General features: G+C 41.0%; 1 protein-coding gene across 6 annotated transcripts in view; it reads left to right on the top strand.

Annotated features, from left to right (window-relative positions):
* Positions 1-16,797, top strand: part of Rbp6 (RNA-binding protein 6) — a 620,601-nt gene that overhangs the window by 494,203 nt on the left and 109,601 nt on the right. For all 6 annotated transcript variants that reach the window (XM_034315147.2, XM_076692564.1, XM_034315148.2 and 3 more), the window contains one exon: positions 14,101-14,149. In XM_034315147.2, coding sequence (XP_034171038.1) covers positions 14,101-14,149 — 49 coding nt within the window. The remainder of the gene's footprint in view (positions 1-14,100; positions 14,150-16,797) is intronic.

Raw genomic sequence — 16,797 nt, 5'->3', positions numbered from 1 at the left:
CGAAACCAGATGTAATGGCATTAAGAAACCCCTGAAGGCTAGAGACTGCAGCCGCCTAACTGTTAGCCTCCCTCTTCGATTCGGTTTGACCCTTTCTCTCTTAACGACGCCCGATGAAATCACCGCAAGCTACGGCAACGACAACGACAATGACGACGTTTCCAACGAGCTTCGAGACATTGTCGCCGCCACCCTAATCAGATCTGACTTTCTGTCCGCTCCGAACACGAGTATCAGTCGGTAAGATGATATTATAAGGATTGAGAATCGGATTCCTTCCGATCAAGTTGTCCACGTCGAGAGAATCAGTGGAAGGTGTTAAATTTAATAAAGCAACCTGTTTTTACGATTGGATGTAGGGACAGGGTTGAAGGTATTAATTGGCGTAATTAGGATTAAAAGAAGGTACCACTCTGATTGAAAGAAAACAATTATTACATTACTTGATTAACCTTTGAACGACGGACCACGGAGAGAAGCTCAATTTTAATTTAATGTTGTTCTTCGTGTTATTTTCATTTTCTAAATTTTACACTGTTCCTTTAAAAATTATACGATTAACTTTAGGTTAATATCCTTGTATATATTTTGTGAATTTGGCTCCGCTGTTCAAGGGTTAAATTAAAAATGGAGTGATCGTGTTCTAATTCAATTCAATTATAGTGAATCTAATTACACACAGTTTTCTTCAAATTTTGTACGACGGTAAAGGTGTTCGCATAATTTCATAACAACCATCAGTAACTCAGAAATTGACTCGAGCATTGAAGTTTGTACGATTAACTATTGAATTATTAAACGGCTGAAGGAGCTCCGAAGTGCATCGAGGCATCCACAAGATTTTTCGAATGCAACCCTGCAAGGAGGATCTCGATCCACACGCAGCACGTACCACGCCACAGTTTACGAGCACTTTGTACAAATTGGTGGTAAAGTTAGCGTCTTAATATACATTGGTTAAACTGTTCACCGAAGTTTGCTAGCTACGCGATGCTCGGTATGGTCGGTCCACTTTGCCAACCTATTTCCAAGTCCATAATTAATCTCATCCTACAAAACCATTGCGAAACAGTGAACATGGGAAATTAATACAGCACGATAAAATTTCTTCCTATGGCTCTCTTGTTATTCGCTCTGTAAAATCGATGATATCGTTACCAGACTATTTACGATGCTCATCAAAGTGCACCGACAACACTGTTTGTACGTTTTAACACTGGTTACGTAGTTTTGACGATTCTCTCTGTCCTCCTTGTTCCCCGATATACGCTTGTTCCCGGAATTTTTTTTGTTCACTCGTGTTATCCTCGCAGAATCGTAAAAATCACCGGATAACCAGCGCTGTAAACTTTATTCTGGCTGTCGAGCGGTATACAGCGAGCGATATTAAAAAAGGAAACTAACGTGTGCACGGCCATCGTCAGCTTCGTAATTGCATCCGCAACTGTCGTTAATGCGTGCGTTCAAATAGAGGAACAGGTGTTAACGAAACGAAAACGTTTGATACGTGTTCTTTTACGATCGTACCAGTTGTCAGATTTCTGTTACTCGATAATTATATTATTTTATATTTTCTCAAATTAACGTGGCAATAAGTCGAGTTTTAGGAGTTCGAGTCGTGGAAAGACACCAATTTAGTTTCTAAAATTACCCCGTAAAATTATCGAAAACCATGACGAATGGGTCGGCGATAAATGGCGGTGAACTTTCGACGTCGTACGGGGAATTAACCGATCAAATCACGGATAAGGGAAACGTTCGAATGACGATACTTTCGACTGACAAACTTTCATTACTTCTCGTCGGAAGTTAAGCCCGAAAGTCAATCGGAAAACGATATCCGATAAAATAAATCTTCCGGTGCACGCCACCTGGCATGGCGTGTGTGCACGTGGACGAGCATCGGAAGACACGCAAATTCGTACAACTCTTTGAATATTCGGCGACCATACGGGGAAAAGGTAGGGCTGTTACGGTGCACGGAATTAAACGTTCCATGGAACCCTTGGATATCGGCGAAGGGAGAAATTGATGAAATGGTAAACATCGTGATCAGTCCATTAATAGTGAAATGAAGGGTAAAAAAAAGTGTATAAAATATAGAAATAGACTCGTAAATCTATAGAAGAAATATTTGTTGGAAACATCTTCGTAACTAGTTCATTAATAATGAAATCATGGGCAAAAAAAAAGTGTATAAAATATAGAAATAGGCTCTTGAATTTATGAAGGAAGTAATTGTTGATAAAGAAATCGTCTTTGTGATTAGTTTATTAATAGTAAAATCATCGGTAAAAAAAAAGGTGTATAAAATATAGAAGTAGGCTCCTGAATTTATGAAGACCAGTGCGTGCACAAAGACCGGAGTTAATAACACGATCGAGGAAGAGATAATCCCTTTTCATAAACACTCGAATTATCGGCGAGCGACGGCAGAGGTATCGAAGCGCGACCTTGTATTCAGTTGTTCTTGAGCCGTTCTCGAGACAAGACGTGTTCGTAATGTCGAACAAACGGTGTTCATTTCCAATCCGAGTTATTATAGATACATATATACGTGTGTGCGTGGGTGCATATATGTATATACGTCCCACCAATTCCTCGTGCGCGATCTACATCTCTCTATATCAAATTGTCACGAGAGCAACAGCGACATCTCGTGAGTGAATCGAACACTTGAACACGAGATCGCGGCGCAACAAGAGAAATTCTAGGACACCGTTCGTTCGATACCGAGTGAAATACATACATAAGACAGCAGTCTAATGCCGCGTGTTCGCGATGTTGTTGGTGCCTGGCACGTCGTGGGTCACGAACTAGCTATCCAACCCTGCAGAACAACGTGAACAGAGAAAGGGTGGAGAAAAACGTGGAGTAGAAAAGGTAAGCTCGCGTTTGGTTGGATCGTTGTCGATAAATAAACAATTCCTACGTAGTCTACGGCAACTGTTTCCGGTTTTATTTATGCTCGCACCGACAATACGTTGTTCAGAGAAAATGCACGCGTGCAAATTACGCGAGGCCGAAGTTTCGAAGCCGAAACTAAAACGGTGAATAACGGTGAACAGTTGGCGAAAAAGAAAGATGGCGTTTGTTGTTGCGTGCTTTAGCGGTCTGCAAAATGGTAGCTTGTATCTCGACTGCGTACGATTTGTTTGCACGGATACGTATATGGATTGCTCTGAAATGGTTGTTTTTCGCGATCGTAAAAAATCTTGTGCTTCATTCGATCCAGCTATCGCAATTTATTGCTGGGTTCTTCGTTGAGCTTTTAATTTTCGTTTTCATCCGGTTTTCACGTTCGTTGCTCGAACGCTCAATAATTGCTGTACGGTGAACATTGCAACTCTGAGCTCCGATTGAACTTTCGGTTCATGGTTTTCATTTTATTTACTGCGTTGCTTTGTTTGTTCATATTTCATGCGATACTGATTTTATTGAATTTCTTGAATGCTGTGTGACACAGACTTTTCGGGATTATATATAAATTAATATAGACATAAACTGTGTTATTAATAATTACTGACATGATGCAAATTTGTAATTTTGCGATGCTCCGTCATTATTATTTATTATAGTTTTTATTTATATTTTAGAATTATATTTGGTAAATGTCTACAATTAGGGTCCCAACGAGATGTCAATTGAAAAGAGATAAATTCTATGTATTTTTGCATCCCGAATCCAAAACTGTTGATAAAATTTGGGGGTCGCTTGTAAAATCCCTATCAAATTAGAAAATAATTGATTTAATCAACTAAGATTAGTAACAAGTAATTGCATCGAGAATTGAAATTAAAATGCATCAACTGCGCCTGTTAATAGTTTCTCCATGAATAGAACGCTTTTCATCAAAGTTTAAACTTCTATTCTAGTTTAGAAAACGCTGTTACTCTAGCAATTACTGTCAGAGGATATGGTAATGCAGGTCACGCGGTGTCAGCTGCGAGACGAAGCTGCCGCTGACTCGTTATAGAATTCTTATGTATCAAGCCCTGAAATATGAGCTCGGTTTACCCTCGTTCCTTCAGGAATCCTTCGTGCTCGGTTGCGATATTAAATCTCTATGCTCTGCTTGACAACCCTCCTGTCACCTAACCACCTCTACGTTTTCTTATCTAAATCGAGCCGCGTCTTTAATAATGGATCAGCAAGGTTATAATTTGAAACAAAATTTTTTAATTGACGCTGCACAATATTATACAACTAGCTTTTTAATTTAAGCATTTAGAAAAATTTCGATTTTTCACTGCCTTAGAATTGCAACGCGTTGGGTTTCTTCTATAAAAACGAAGAGTCGAAGAAAATAATCGAAAATTCTGTTCGTTGGTTGCGTGGTCGTTGTCTCGAATGCTCTTATAAAATTTCAGAATTCCGTCGGAATAATTAGTCGAGGGTTGATTACTCCCAAGGGTGGCTCGTGTACGATTCGTTGGAGCTTGTTTCCAACGCCCAAAGCTTCGAACTTTCCTTTTCCTCCTTCTTTTTTCCTCGTCCCGGCTTCGTTTTCTCCGCCACAGGAAAGTAATCCCCGCGAGAAAAAGCATCCCTCCGAGCCGAGGTTTTCAGCCGGAGGACTCCTTATTCCCGGAACAACGATCGGTACAGGGCTATCGATCCGAAGTCGAACGATAGACACGACGACGTGTATTAATAGCCGCGGTGGTGACTTGTTTGCCCGAAACATCGAATTTTCCGTGAAAGTTTTGCCGCGTGCCCTTCGTGTCGACGAGGAAGCCGGAGTCGGCTTACGTGCCGCTGAATAAACGGATCAACCCTGCCACGCTCGCATCGCTTTGCGAGCTACTTAAATTCTTTGCCTCTGTTCCCAACGCGTCGCTTCTTTTCGCATCATTATTCGTCGAGTTGCTTCAGGCAAGACGAAAATATCGACGGAGAATTCAACTCTCGAGTCACTGGAAACGTTTCCAATCAACGAGCGATCGATTCGACTTCTTTCAAAATAGAAAACTCGCGATGGAAATTTTTGTAGAGTAATTAGAAACAAAATAAAAAAATGTCGACCGTAGCGAAAAAGTTAATCATATATTCCGGGTGATTGTTCGCAAAAGTTGCTGGTGGCTTCGCAAGGTAGGGACGTAGGTAACTTGCTTGCCGTTTACCAACGAGGAGAAAAGGAATAAGAGAATCGTGTTCCGATGAAAAAGCCCCGCAAAACTCTGGCCACGGTAGAGTCGGAGTTTATCTTTCAAGTTGGAGCGGAGCGATGAAGTCGGCGGAAGAGGAATGGAGGACAAGAGCGAACGGGTGAACGAGAAAAGCCGGTGAACGGAACGGGGCTAGCATGCAGATGTGGAAACCCGACCTCCGGCTCGGTGCTCAAAAATGAATTTAAGCCGAACGATGCCTGCTAGAAGCGCACGACGCGCCGGAAACTTTCGCGGAAAATTATGTGAGATGCGCATACGCTCTCTGCTTAACCTGGCCAGACTGTGGCTCGTCTACGCTCGTCCCTGTTTTCCTTTTTCCTTTTCCACCCTTTCCTTCTCCGCAACGACGAAAGAGGAAAGAATCACGGTTCGCTTCTATTTAATTCGCGAACGCGGCTGCAGCTAGACGAATTTTCGTTCCGCGCGGATCCGCTAGCTCGCGCGGTTTTCAAACTCGCGCAAAATATTTGGCGAACGTGTTCGAGAAAGGGAAACGTGTGGGATGGTGCATAACCCATCGACGAAAGGGATACGGTGTATTTCACGCGAATCTGATATTTTTTCTACGCTTCATCCCTTTATTTTCAGAGGGAAAAATGTATATGCAAACTAGAGAGAAGTTTTCGGTAACGTAAATGGGGTAATGGAAATATTTTGAAAAATAATACAAACGTGAGGTTTACTATGTTTCGACGGCAGCTTTTCGTTTTCATTGAAAGTATTCCATTATGTGAAACTGTATTCTGTTATTCTGATTTTAAAGCCACAATCAAAGAATGAAATAACAGCGAGAAATAAAGAAGTATGGTTAAACGTGGAAGATTAAAGAAAGTACAGACAAAAACTTTTTAGGTTGTTCTGAAGTTATATTTGCATTACCAAATTGTTACAAATTTGATTCCTAGTGATTTTTCATATTTAAATTAGGTTTTTTTCTTTATTTTGTAGATATTCTAAAATAGTGGTTCAAATAAGTTACAAAAAATGTGTCTCTTGAAAAAAAAGTCACAGTGCCAGCCAAAAGTTATGACTTTTATCATTACCTGAGAACGTAGCAGAAGGTAGTTGAAAGTTAATGAGGATATTTCCCGGAATATTTTGAATGAAAACCCAGCTTTAACGAGAAACGCGATAGATGAACTCAATTCATCAATTAGGATTCGTATACAAGTCACAATGGTTACCACGCCAGCGAGAAGCAATTATACGTTTCATGCTAATGGACATAAATTCGCAATGGAGCTAATAAAATTACAATTAAAATTTGTTATATCATCACTTAGAAATGAATTCATAGAAATTATTCAATTAGCAATTTGCATATGATCCTCGTCTTCTCAATAGAAATACAATTTTTTAATTCAGAGAACAATTATATAATTTCATTGAAATTAGAATGTTCTCTCTATGCAATAATTACAAACGACCTTGCATATACAATGTACGAACAATGTATGCGAATAGTGAACAAAACAACAACTGAATGTATAGAAAATGGGTTTGATTTACGTTTCACGTAGACGGGCACAAAATTAACCACATATACGTTCATGTTCTAGTTCCCATTGTATTTTCGTGTAGGTGTACCTCTTGTGATGAGGGGGCATGAAATGAAAAAAGGGGGCAGGAAAGCAAATAATCAAGCGAAATAGCAATTAACCGGTTGACTCGGGATATATTTCATTAAGGTCGCGCAAACTTCTTTCATTCGTTTACTGCATACTTCACGATTACGTATTATGTTTTTACCGAGCCGATCGGAAAAATTCTAATTGGCACGCCTCTCAAATTAACCCAACCGCCGGTTTTCCTCACTGTCGCCACGGTTTATTATTATATCCGACCGCGGTCCAACTTCTTTCTCTCTCTCGATAATTATTATTTCTAATTAATACCGTCGAAGAGAGGAAAAACGACGAGGTGTACAGAAATCAGTACACCGTCCAAACAAATTCGTTGCACGATATTTAACCAATGACTCTCGTAGGCGCGCGTTATTGAGAATTTTAAGCTTCTACTGCAACCCTTATTATTCCGATCGATCGGATTATACCGGTTAATTATAATTAATCGAGCCACGAAGGACAGAACAGAGAAAACGAAAGCAATCGTGGCCAAAGGAAATTGTCGAAGCGTTTGTTTGCATAAATTAAATGCTGCACCCGCTTATAACCTTGGCGGATCAGGAATGAATGGTTGGTCGGAAACGAGAGTATTATCCGTGGATTATTCTCTTGATAAATATGCTACGTGCAATTTCTAAAGACGGAACGTTCCGAGGGAATAGATATGAAAATGGTTTACCGAAATACGTTTCTCGCACGAGAAAACGGGCCCTGCTGACTTTAATTGCACTGGTATTAATTTAATAGTACCCCGATGAAAACTTTATTCAATTAACGCTAATGGCCTTCAAAGGCGGCGTGTAATTGAACGAGCTAACGTAAATAATCTCTCGATCTTGGAGTTTCCTCCGGGAAACGGAGAACTATGAGAGATTGTAAGCGAATCTTCAAATGTCATCCAATTTATCCTGCAAGCAGATACGAGAAGAAAATCTCTCGGTTATAATCAAAGTAATGATATAAAATTTTCGAAGACAAATTTCAATTTCGAGTCGTTAGATAAAATCTGGCTACCTTCTATAATTTTCCTTCTATAATTTAAAAGTCAATATTTCACTGATATCAACATTTATCACACAAAAAGCACAATTTATCTCTGTTTCGCTTGTCGAGAAGCTTATCCCATTAGCGTTTCATCAACGTGTCGCATCAAAAGTGTGTCGCTAACCAAATTCGCTTGATTGTGCGCGAGAGACATCCCGGTAGATGCAGCATCCAAAATTATTCGCTGTTATACCAACGACTCGTTGTAACATTCAAGGGTGGCTCTAAGGGGCAATTTCTAAAACGTGGAATCAACTTTGCTATTGTGCGATATTGTAACCATGCTCCTCGGAGACCAAACTTTCTCGCCTCATAAATTTTCTATACAAAATTCAACGACTATCAATCTTTCCTGTTGAACATTGGCTATGAAAACATTTCTCTGTTTTCCGGAAATTCTCTCTTACGTGTTATTTAATATTTTACATTTATTTCGAACATTCATTGCTATTATAATTTATTATAATTAGTTCTTTATAAATATTTCAAATCATTACTTTTGGCTACTATTATTTCATAGTCAAACACGTTCTAAGAAACAAATATCCTATAGTGTCAAAGTGAAAACGAGCCAACCAAAAAGTGGTAGAATTTCGGTAAAAAGCAACGCGTCGATGAACCGGCAGGGAAACACGCAGGAAAATCAGGAGAAACAAGGCTGAAACTGAAGTCTGGAATCCCTCGAACGACCGAGATTTAATACAGCTCGTTGCATACTAAATCTGCAGGGACAGAAGAGGTTAGTTGCGATAGGGCGCAACAGCGAAACACGAAATGGCCGGGGTAAAAAGGGAAACTCATCGAAGTCCCTGGCTGGTAGCTCGTTTTTACCCTCGATCGTTCGTAAAGGGACGAAGGAAAAAGGAAAGAGAAAGTGAGGGAAACAGGAAACGAGCAAGCTAGAGTGGGGTAGGGAGCATTCTTTGGAAATCCTAGAGCTGCTTCAGTAGCGGTGCTACTGTTACCAGAGGGGTAAATCGGTATCGTTTCGTTTAAATCCACATCGTTTTACGAGCTGGCGGCGAAATAAAAAAGAGAAAGAAAAAAAGAGAAAAAAGAGCGGGAAACCTTTCACGAGACGGCAGTGCGCGCGATCCTCTTCTGGCAATGCTGTTTATTTTAGAATGCTTCGTTCGTCTCCGTAAATGCAATTACGGTCTTCCCGCCGGAATCGATTATCGCGTTAGGTTATCTCGTCGACGCAGCGGCTTCTTGAACAACGGGGATTTAAATGGGAGCGTTTTTGGCACGAGATCTTGCGAACTTGCTTAGTTTATCGCGGAAATTACCAACGAGAGATTTGCACATCCGGTTAATAAACCTTTTTTTTTTTTAACACATTTTACCATGAGATCCTTATTTCTGATTACTTTTATGGAGAGTAAAATTCGTAATCGAGAGTCGAGAGTAAAGTTCGCAAAAGGTTAATAAAGCTCAATATATTATTCAGTATTATTAATTTCACGTTAATAATGCTTAACGTATGTTCAATATGCGAATCGGATTCTCGTACATCCTTATACCTTCCTCTAATTGAAAGTCGCGGTAATGCTTTATACTCGAGAACTACGTTATAAATGTCAGGGAAGGCCGAATGCAAAAAAGCAGCCATGTAAAGGGTACACACTTGACCGAGTTTCGGGCGCCCTTTCAAATTAGTCCGGCGAACAAGACAGTTTAAACGGGGGGAGAAGAAAGGTACCACGGGAAATGATACGAGGTGTGTTCGCGAAAGGGGAACCCCGTTTAATAGTAGAAAGGGCGGCGCTGGTAAGACAGCAATCTGCAGTACGGTCCATGGAGGGCTGTAACACCGCTAGAATCGAACTTGTGATAAGGTACACTTCGCCCACTCGCCAGAAGTCGATTGCTCCCTAGAGATAGCAATCCTCCTTTTCTCGTTTCTCTCTTTCTTCCTATAACCTGTCGATTCTCCTCGTTCACGAATTTCCGAAGAAATTGTGCCGTTGTTACGAATCCGATTAAACGTAATTATTTCGCGTGATTAATTTTGTTTGCTTTCGGGATTGCACTGAAAACGAGGCGATAGAATTACTTTTTATAACAGATTCATGGAATAACAAGATAATGATGACTGTGTTGAAATTTAGTGTTTTTATTAACTTGATTGTCGTAAGAGGATAGAGTCTGACTAATGACAGTGCATAACTACTGAAAAGTCAACCTTACCTTTTATTCCTCGAATTTCTGATTTTTAATTACTCTGCTTCGCTGAAAGGATAATTATTCCCATTACCGCGATTATATAATCGTAACATCAATGGGGAATTTCTCTGAAAAATTATATTTCCATTCACACATTTTATTAAACACTGGATACGCAAGTTATACAGCTGGAACAGAGTGAAATTCAATATTTCTGAAATTGAACAGCGATTTAAATGCGTTTGTACCAACAAACAAGCCAAAATTTTCGTTATAAAGATTGCTTTGTAATTAATTTTCAATCCACTAATGTGCTCGTTCTGCATGCAAATATCGGGAAGCTCTGTATCGCGGATACCTCGTACAGTAATACCAGCTGCAGAATTCGTGGAAAACTTGAAATCGACAAAACGTTTTCTATAATCGTCGGTTAAAGGGGACGCAATAACTTGTGCACCGAGGCGCGATAAGAAAATCCTGAGGAACAGTCCGAGAGGAAGATTAATATCGATTTCGACGACTCGAAGCCAGAGGGTGATTCCGTCGAACAACTCTGAGGACATCAAAGTATATCGGAAAAGGGGTTTTGCAATTCTTGCCCTGAGGACATTACCGGCAAGAGGCAAAAGAGCAGAAAAGTTGAAATAATTTCGTGTCGGGAAACGTGGTACAATCTTCTTTGTTTCAACGGAACAAGGAGCGACGAAGCAGATATTGAAATGATCAAAGGGATCAAGCCTTTTAAGAATTTATATTGTTTCATTTCTACTGTTTAGTTTTAATTACGCCCGTATAGAGATGTTCGGCGGGAAAACTCTTGATTCTTTTAGAATTTTAAATGACTAGGAACATTATTGTCTTGTGCTTTTTCATTCAGGCGGCAAGTATAAATACACTTTGTAGCAGACATTTTTATTTTCTCATAAAGGGCGGAGTAATTGAATAGCAGCTTTGATAAGGTTGTTATGCACCGTTTGTGCTTCTCTTCGGTTAATTAATCTGTGCAACTGAGAGATCCGTTATTGGAAATATTTTCACAATTAACTGGTATAATTCGAACGTGTAATTATTTAAAAGTCCTTTTAGTATTTTGATATATTTTTAAACAAAATTTATTTACAGTCAGTTTTTTATGTTTAATAAAATACTATCAAAACTGTAATTTAAGTAAAATACTATCAAAACTGTAGTTAACTGTAATTATCATCAGCGTTCATCAAATTTAATTCCAACACTGTTATGTATTTCACTTAGCTTTTCGTTTCCGTTTGAAACTTGCCACCCACGCTCTATTTATTTTAAAATTTTCACAAGGTACACCCTGGAGTTTGAGAATACGTGGGTGTTTACAACACCCACGCGAAGGTGTCTTATCTATAGCTGGCCATCACCTGCGAGGATATATCTGTACGGGGCTAAAATTCGAAAAAGTATCAAACGAGGAATGTTCAGGCTTTGATTTAACTGTCAGCGGCTGGTCGTATGCCGTGACAAAGGTGTGATACGAAAAAAGGAACTAATGGATAGATGGTGGACTTTGTGAAAAAAGAAAAGGAAGAAAAAAATAGCGGGGGAGCGAAAGACTTGGCGAGGGGTCCCTGGTGTCAGTCTTACGCTGCGATGCTTCTTCTGTTTTCATTAAAAGCTTCAGTCCGTCTGTCCTACTCTTTTCTTCTCTCTTCCTGGCCTTCTTTCCGTCGTATAATATTACTCGTTCTTTTGAAAATAAAAATGGGACGAACGTCGTCTAAGAGACTCAATTCCTTGCTATGCTCCGTGTGGTTCTCAAAGCAACGGGACCTGAATCATTCCGATGAATAATCGTCATCCGTGAACGCGATGCAACCCGTTCTGCTCGCGTTTCTTTCCTTTTAAAGGATAGCCGCCTTTATTATTTCTTTTCCCCAGAGATAATTAAGTAGTAGGAGAGAACGATCATGCTTTGAATCGTTCCTCGTTCAAGCAACTCCGATGTCTCTGAACCTTACACGTGGCTGCTCTCTCGTTAGCTTCAACGAAGCGGATCTTTAGGAACAAGCTGTTGGTCGCTTCTTTTTTCGCTACTAATCCCCGTTCCCCTCGACGCGTTCGCGAAACAGTTAACGATATTCAAACAAACCCTACCCGTCCTGAAACCCTGCGTCGAGAACGGCTCAGACGACGGCTAGGATGAAAGTACCAACGTGTTTGGTATCAATTTCCATCTACGTGATAAACATGACAATTCCGAGGGGAGAGAAATATCAAAACGATTTGGCAGAGAGAATTTTACAATTTTTTACCTCTGACATTGTTTGAGCTGCTTATGATAATTTATGACAGTTCCATTATTTTTGTAGATATTGAGGTAGAACTATGAATTTTCTTTTCAATTTTATTTCGTGTCTAATAACAAATTGTATAATCGTTAATTTACGCGACTCTAATAAGATCTTTCTCGTATCCAGCAATCAATCTCGCTTCTCGTATACTCCATTTTCCACTAACTAACGTTTTTCTGTAGGTTATCTTTACCTCGGCTGACCAACATTTTCAATCTGCTGTCCTAAATCAACGCCACCCTATCTCCTCGAACGTACGACCTTCCGATGTTACTTTCACCGCGAAGCGTATTACGTAAAACGGTAAACAGAATTACGCTGCGTTGACAGATGCAAACGGGATAAAGCTGGCCCCTCACGATGAAGTCCATCGAATGTTAATCGCATAATCTAATATTTACCCCGTTGCATCGCTGCTTACGGTACACTCTTTCATCCTTCTTCACCCCTTTCCTGGTCGTCGCGTCGGTGGTTCTCTCCGAGGAATAATCCCGACCCGTTTTCACGTGCCGCCTGGCCGCTACTTCTATCGTTTCGGGCTTGCGGTCCTTTCGCAGGAAGCAGGAAGGAACAAAGCGAGGACGAACTCGAAGGGCGGCGAAGGGGGTGAAGGTAATCCCTATTGTTTCTCCTGTCCCATAAATCCTGCCGGTCGCGTCGCCTTCCCGCCTCCTACGCTTCTCCGCTACCTCTCGCACTTCGGTTACCGACAACACCACCCCTTCATCCCCTCCCACCTGCTACAACTCCTGCTATTCTCAATCCCCTTGCTACGCCTTTCTCGACCGTGTGCTTCGTAAATCTCGGTCCAGCTGTGCTTTACGACACACATGTACCTTCTGGAAGAATACGAGCGATCCTATCTCCGATTTGGCGGGCTTCACCCTTCTGCCCATCGCTTGGCAGGGGTGGGTTAACGTTCCACTCAAGAAGGATTGAGTTTTTCTTTCTTTTTTTTTTTTTTTCAAAGTTGAAACACGTTATATGAATTGATCGTGGAGATTTAATGTGTTAAATGTATAATTGAATAATTGTTATAAGAAAAGGTAAGGAAAACTTTGCATAGTCCATGTGTTTATTAACGTGTTAATTGATAACAAGATTTGTTAGTAGTTTTACTATTCAGCAAAGTTGAGTTTATATACAATTGTAAAGCTTGTAAGAGTAATTTCCTTACCAGGGAAAGTTGATCGCCCTTCAAAAATTTGTCGCGCCACCCCAAGTTTCCTCGCGCTGCTTCCACGGGGTTGTTTACGATCCATAACACTTTCAGCGGGGTATTTTAGAATCCTGACACGTAGAAGGGGTTGTTTTTCCAGTAACAGTGAATTAGAGTCACTGCTGACTTATGATGTTACAATGTTCCATTGAGTGACGGGGTGTTTTTTGTAATATAGTAACAGTTTCGCATTTAGCAGTTAAAAAGAGTCTCATCATATCCTGTTCGAATGTTAAAATAATCTTTTATCGGCTATTTAAATTGTAATCGTATAAAATCGCCGGTCTGTCTGCACATGTCACCTTCCTAAAGGCAGTAAAAATTTTGCACCCCTTAAGCAAGTTCAAAATTTCAATCCACGGCGTAGAGCATTAAAGAGCTCATAAAAGCTTCATTGCTCGTTCAAGCAGAAATATCTGTCGCCATCGTAAATCGCTCGAATATTTCAGATATTAGGGCAAACTCGGCACAATGCTCGTCGCGTTAAAAATTTTCAATCTCTCTACATTTAATCGCATCAATTAACATATTTCTTTTTTCTGTTCGAATTGCAGATCGAGGATGCCATGCTGATGTTCGACAAGCAGACCAACAGGCACAGAGGTGAGTGAAATTTATAATTTTCACCGTACGGAGGTGGGGGGAATTCCCTCCCCGCGATACAATAATTCGATTCGCCGGCCCGGTAATTGCTGTTTAATCACCGATGATCGTTGAAACGCGCGTAAGAGGAGCGCTGACGTCACGCGTTCAAAATTTCGATGTGTGCAACGCGCCGTGCAACTTCGCCACGCACGCAAATACGCTGAAAATATGGTCGAGACTATTCTCTGTTTAGCGAGTCAATAATACTGGCATTTTGCTCGCGCGTATCGCAGACCTGGTAATTAACAAGCCGGCTCGAAACTATAATTAGCGATTTCGGTAATACGCGCGATGCCAGTGCACGAACGTCGAAGATAAATAACATTAATTCGACAACGCGATCAATCGAAGCGTTAATCGTGACGGTGATTGCACGATTCAACGTTAACGCGTGTTTCTTGCGGCTTTGACGCCGTACTCTCGTGGTTGACTATTTTCATGCAACGTTTCCATGGAATAGGGAAAATTTCTCGATACCGCTTTGGTATTGATTACGCTCGGTTCAAAGCTGACCGGGGGATGTTATCAGAAAAATTTCCATGAAACAGGGAAATTCTGTTACTATGTTCCCGCTGTTCGACTATGAAGAACTTTCAATTCTCCTAAAATTTAAGAAAATTTATCGTTAAATTTAAAATCGATCAAATAAATCAAACGGATGGGTGAAGATTAACGCGACGATGGTCCCTTTAAATTGTGCAAAATTTCTTGACACCTTATCAGTGAAGTAGAATTGAAAGTCCAACGAAAGCTCATCCCCTCTGGGACACGGAATATTTCTCGATAGGATCGCGTTAACAGTCGATTATACAAGGGCTGAAGGCGCGGTAAACGCGGCGAAAGTCTTTGAATTTCAGGCAATCGCGTCACGCATAACAATGGCTCGATCATGGCGGTCGGTTACGAAGACTTTTATTCAGCTGCGATTAACATAAAGAATAAAAGAAGCGGCGCGTGCCGGGAATCGAGACTGCCGATGTTTTACATGCCGACCGCGTACATGTACAAACGACGAAAGGTATTCCCCGTTCGCGGGGGAAAATACGAAAAATGTAAATTCATCCTGGCTCGATTAGAAGCCGAACGATGAACGAGTGAAAGAAAGGGGGACTATAAAATTACCATAACACCATCTGTTATCGCGAGCTTTCTTGCGTTCGCGAACATCGTTTTGAATGTGTTGCGCGCCACCCTAAGCTTCCGTCTTACTAAAACGATAGCGGAGATTGAGAGATAAGCAACGATAGGAATACATAAATTCTTACGATACGAAGAACGTGGAAAAGAAAATTGATTTTTCTATTCAATCTTCCTGTTTTCTTTTTCCTGCTTTCCTGTTTAATGCGTGTATGTGGTTGTTTCATCAAGATAGAAAGCAAGAGTTACATATGTTCAATCCCACGGTGTACGAACGTACTTGTTGCATATTCATTCCTCTCTTATCAGATTAGCGCAGGTAAAGTACTATGAATATGGGAAATAAAATCGTGTTACTTCTGTTGTTCTTCATTTCTATTTCATATGTATGTAGGATTGCTGCGTACAATTAGGAATATAATAATTCGTTTCCCTTATATTTAAGATAAGTATATATCCTTCCAGATAGAATTGGCACTAAAAAATATTTCGATTCTTGGAGATAGGCACAGCTCTCTTTAAAAAGTGAACAAAACCCAAGTAAAATCAATTGCTCTTCGCGAGACGAGTGGGTTGAATCGTGGAGGCAATCGAGGGTCGAGGGATTTACCGGTAGAATGAATGAAATATCAGCCTCCTAATGTAATATATACGGCGGTTCTGCTACGACGAGAACGAGAGAGTAAGGAGACGGAAGGAGAATACGAACGGCAAGGGTCTCGATGTCGGTAGCGCGGGATTCATTCACGTCGGTGCTTCAATGGGGTCGATAATCGTCAACGATCGAGACACCCCACTCTAGCGATAATCGTGAATCTCTCTATCTTTTTTTAAAGTGGTACCCTTCCAACATGCTCTGCAGTGGAGTGGCTGGCGGGTCTCGGTGATAGATTCTAATATCGCTTATGAAAAATAGGGGCAAATGGGATATGAAAGGTGGGCTGGGTTCGATGCCGCAGGGGTTTCCTTACCACCTCGAACGTTATAAAGGGAGGGGAGTTGAGTCAGACTGAAAGGGGATGGATGGATGTGTTGCGCGTCTTGGCAAACGGACGACAGCGAGGAAAGGAGTAGGTGAAATAGCGGTTGTACCTCTGTAGAAAGAAAATGGTCGGCGAGGGTGCGGGAAGGGAGGAGGGAGAGCGACGGGGATAGAAGCGAGTTAGGGGTGGCTCTTTCAAAGCGGCGCGTAATCTCTCTCGCGATGACATCCAATACCATCCCCGTCGGTCGAGTCTGCGAACCTCAAACCTCGAACATCGTTGCTCTCAGGCGGATTTCACAATATGGTATTTCCGTAGCCGCCTGGCCTGTGACCCCTAAGGGGATTATCGTCGGATTTTCTGCGAACGTTGCGCGAACAACAACGCTCGAACGGGACACCGATTGATCTTATTCGTTGATCGTTCGTTCCCCTGTTGCTATCCCTTTCTCGCCGCTGTTGTCGAGCGAAACGCGTGTATTGCACC

This window comes from Osmia lignaria, chromosome 15, assembly GCF_051020975.1.
Source record: "Osmia lignaria lignaria isolate PbOS001 chromosome 15, iyOsmLign1, whole genome shotgun sequence".
Lineage (NCBI taxonomy): Eukaryota > Metazoa > Arthropoda > Insecta > Hymenoptera > Megachilidae > Osmia > Osmia lignaria.
Note: the sequence above shows the minus strand (reverse complement) of the source record. Positions and strands in the feature narration are given on the sequence as shown.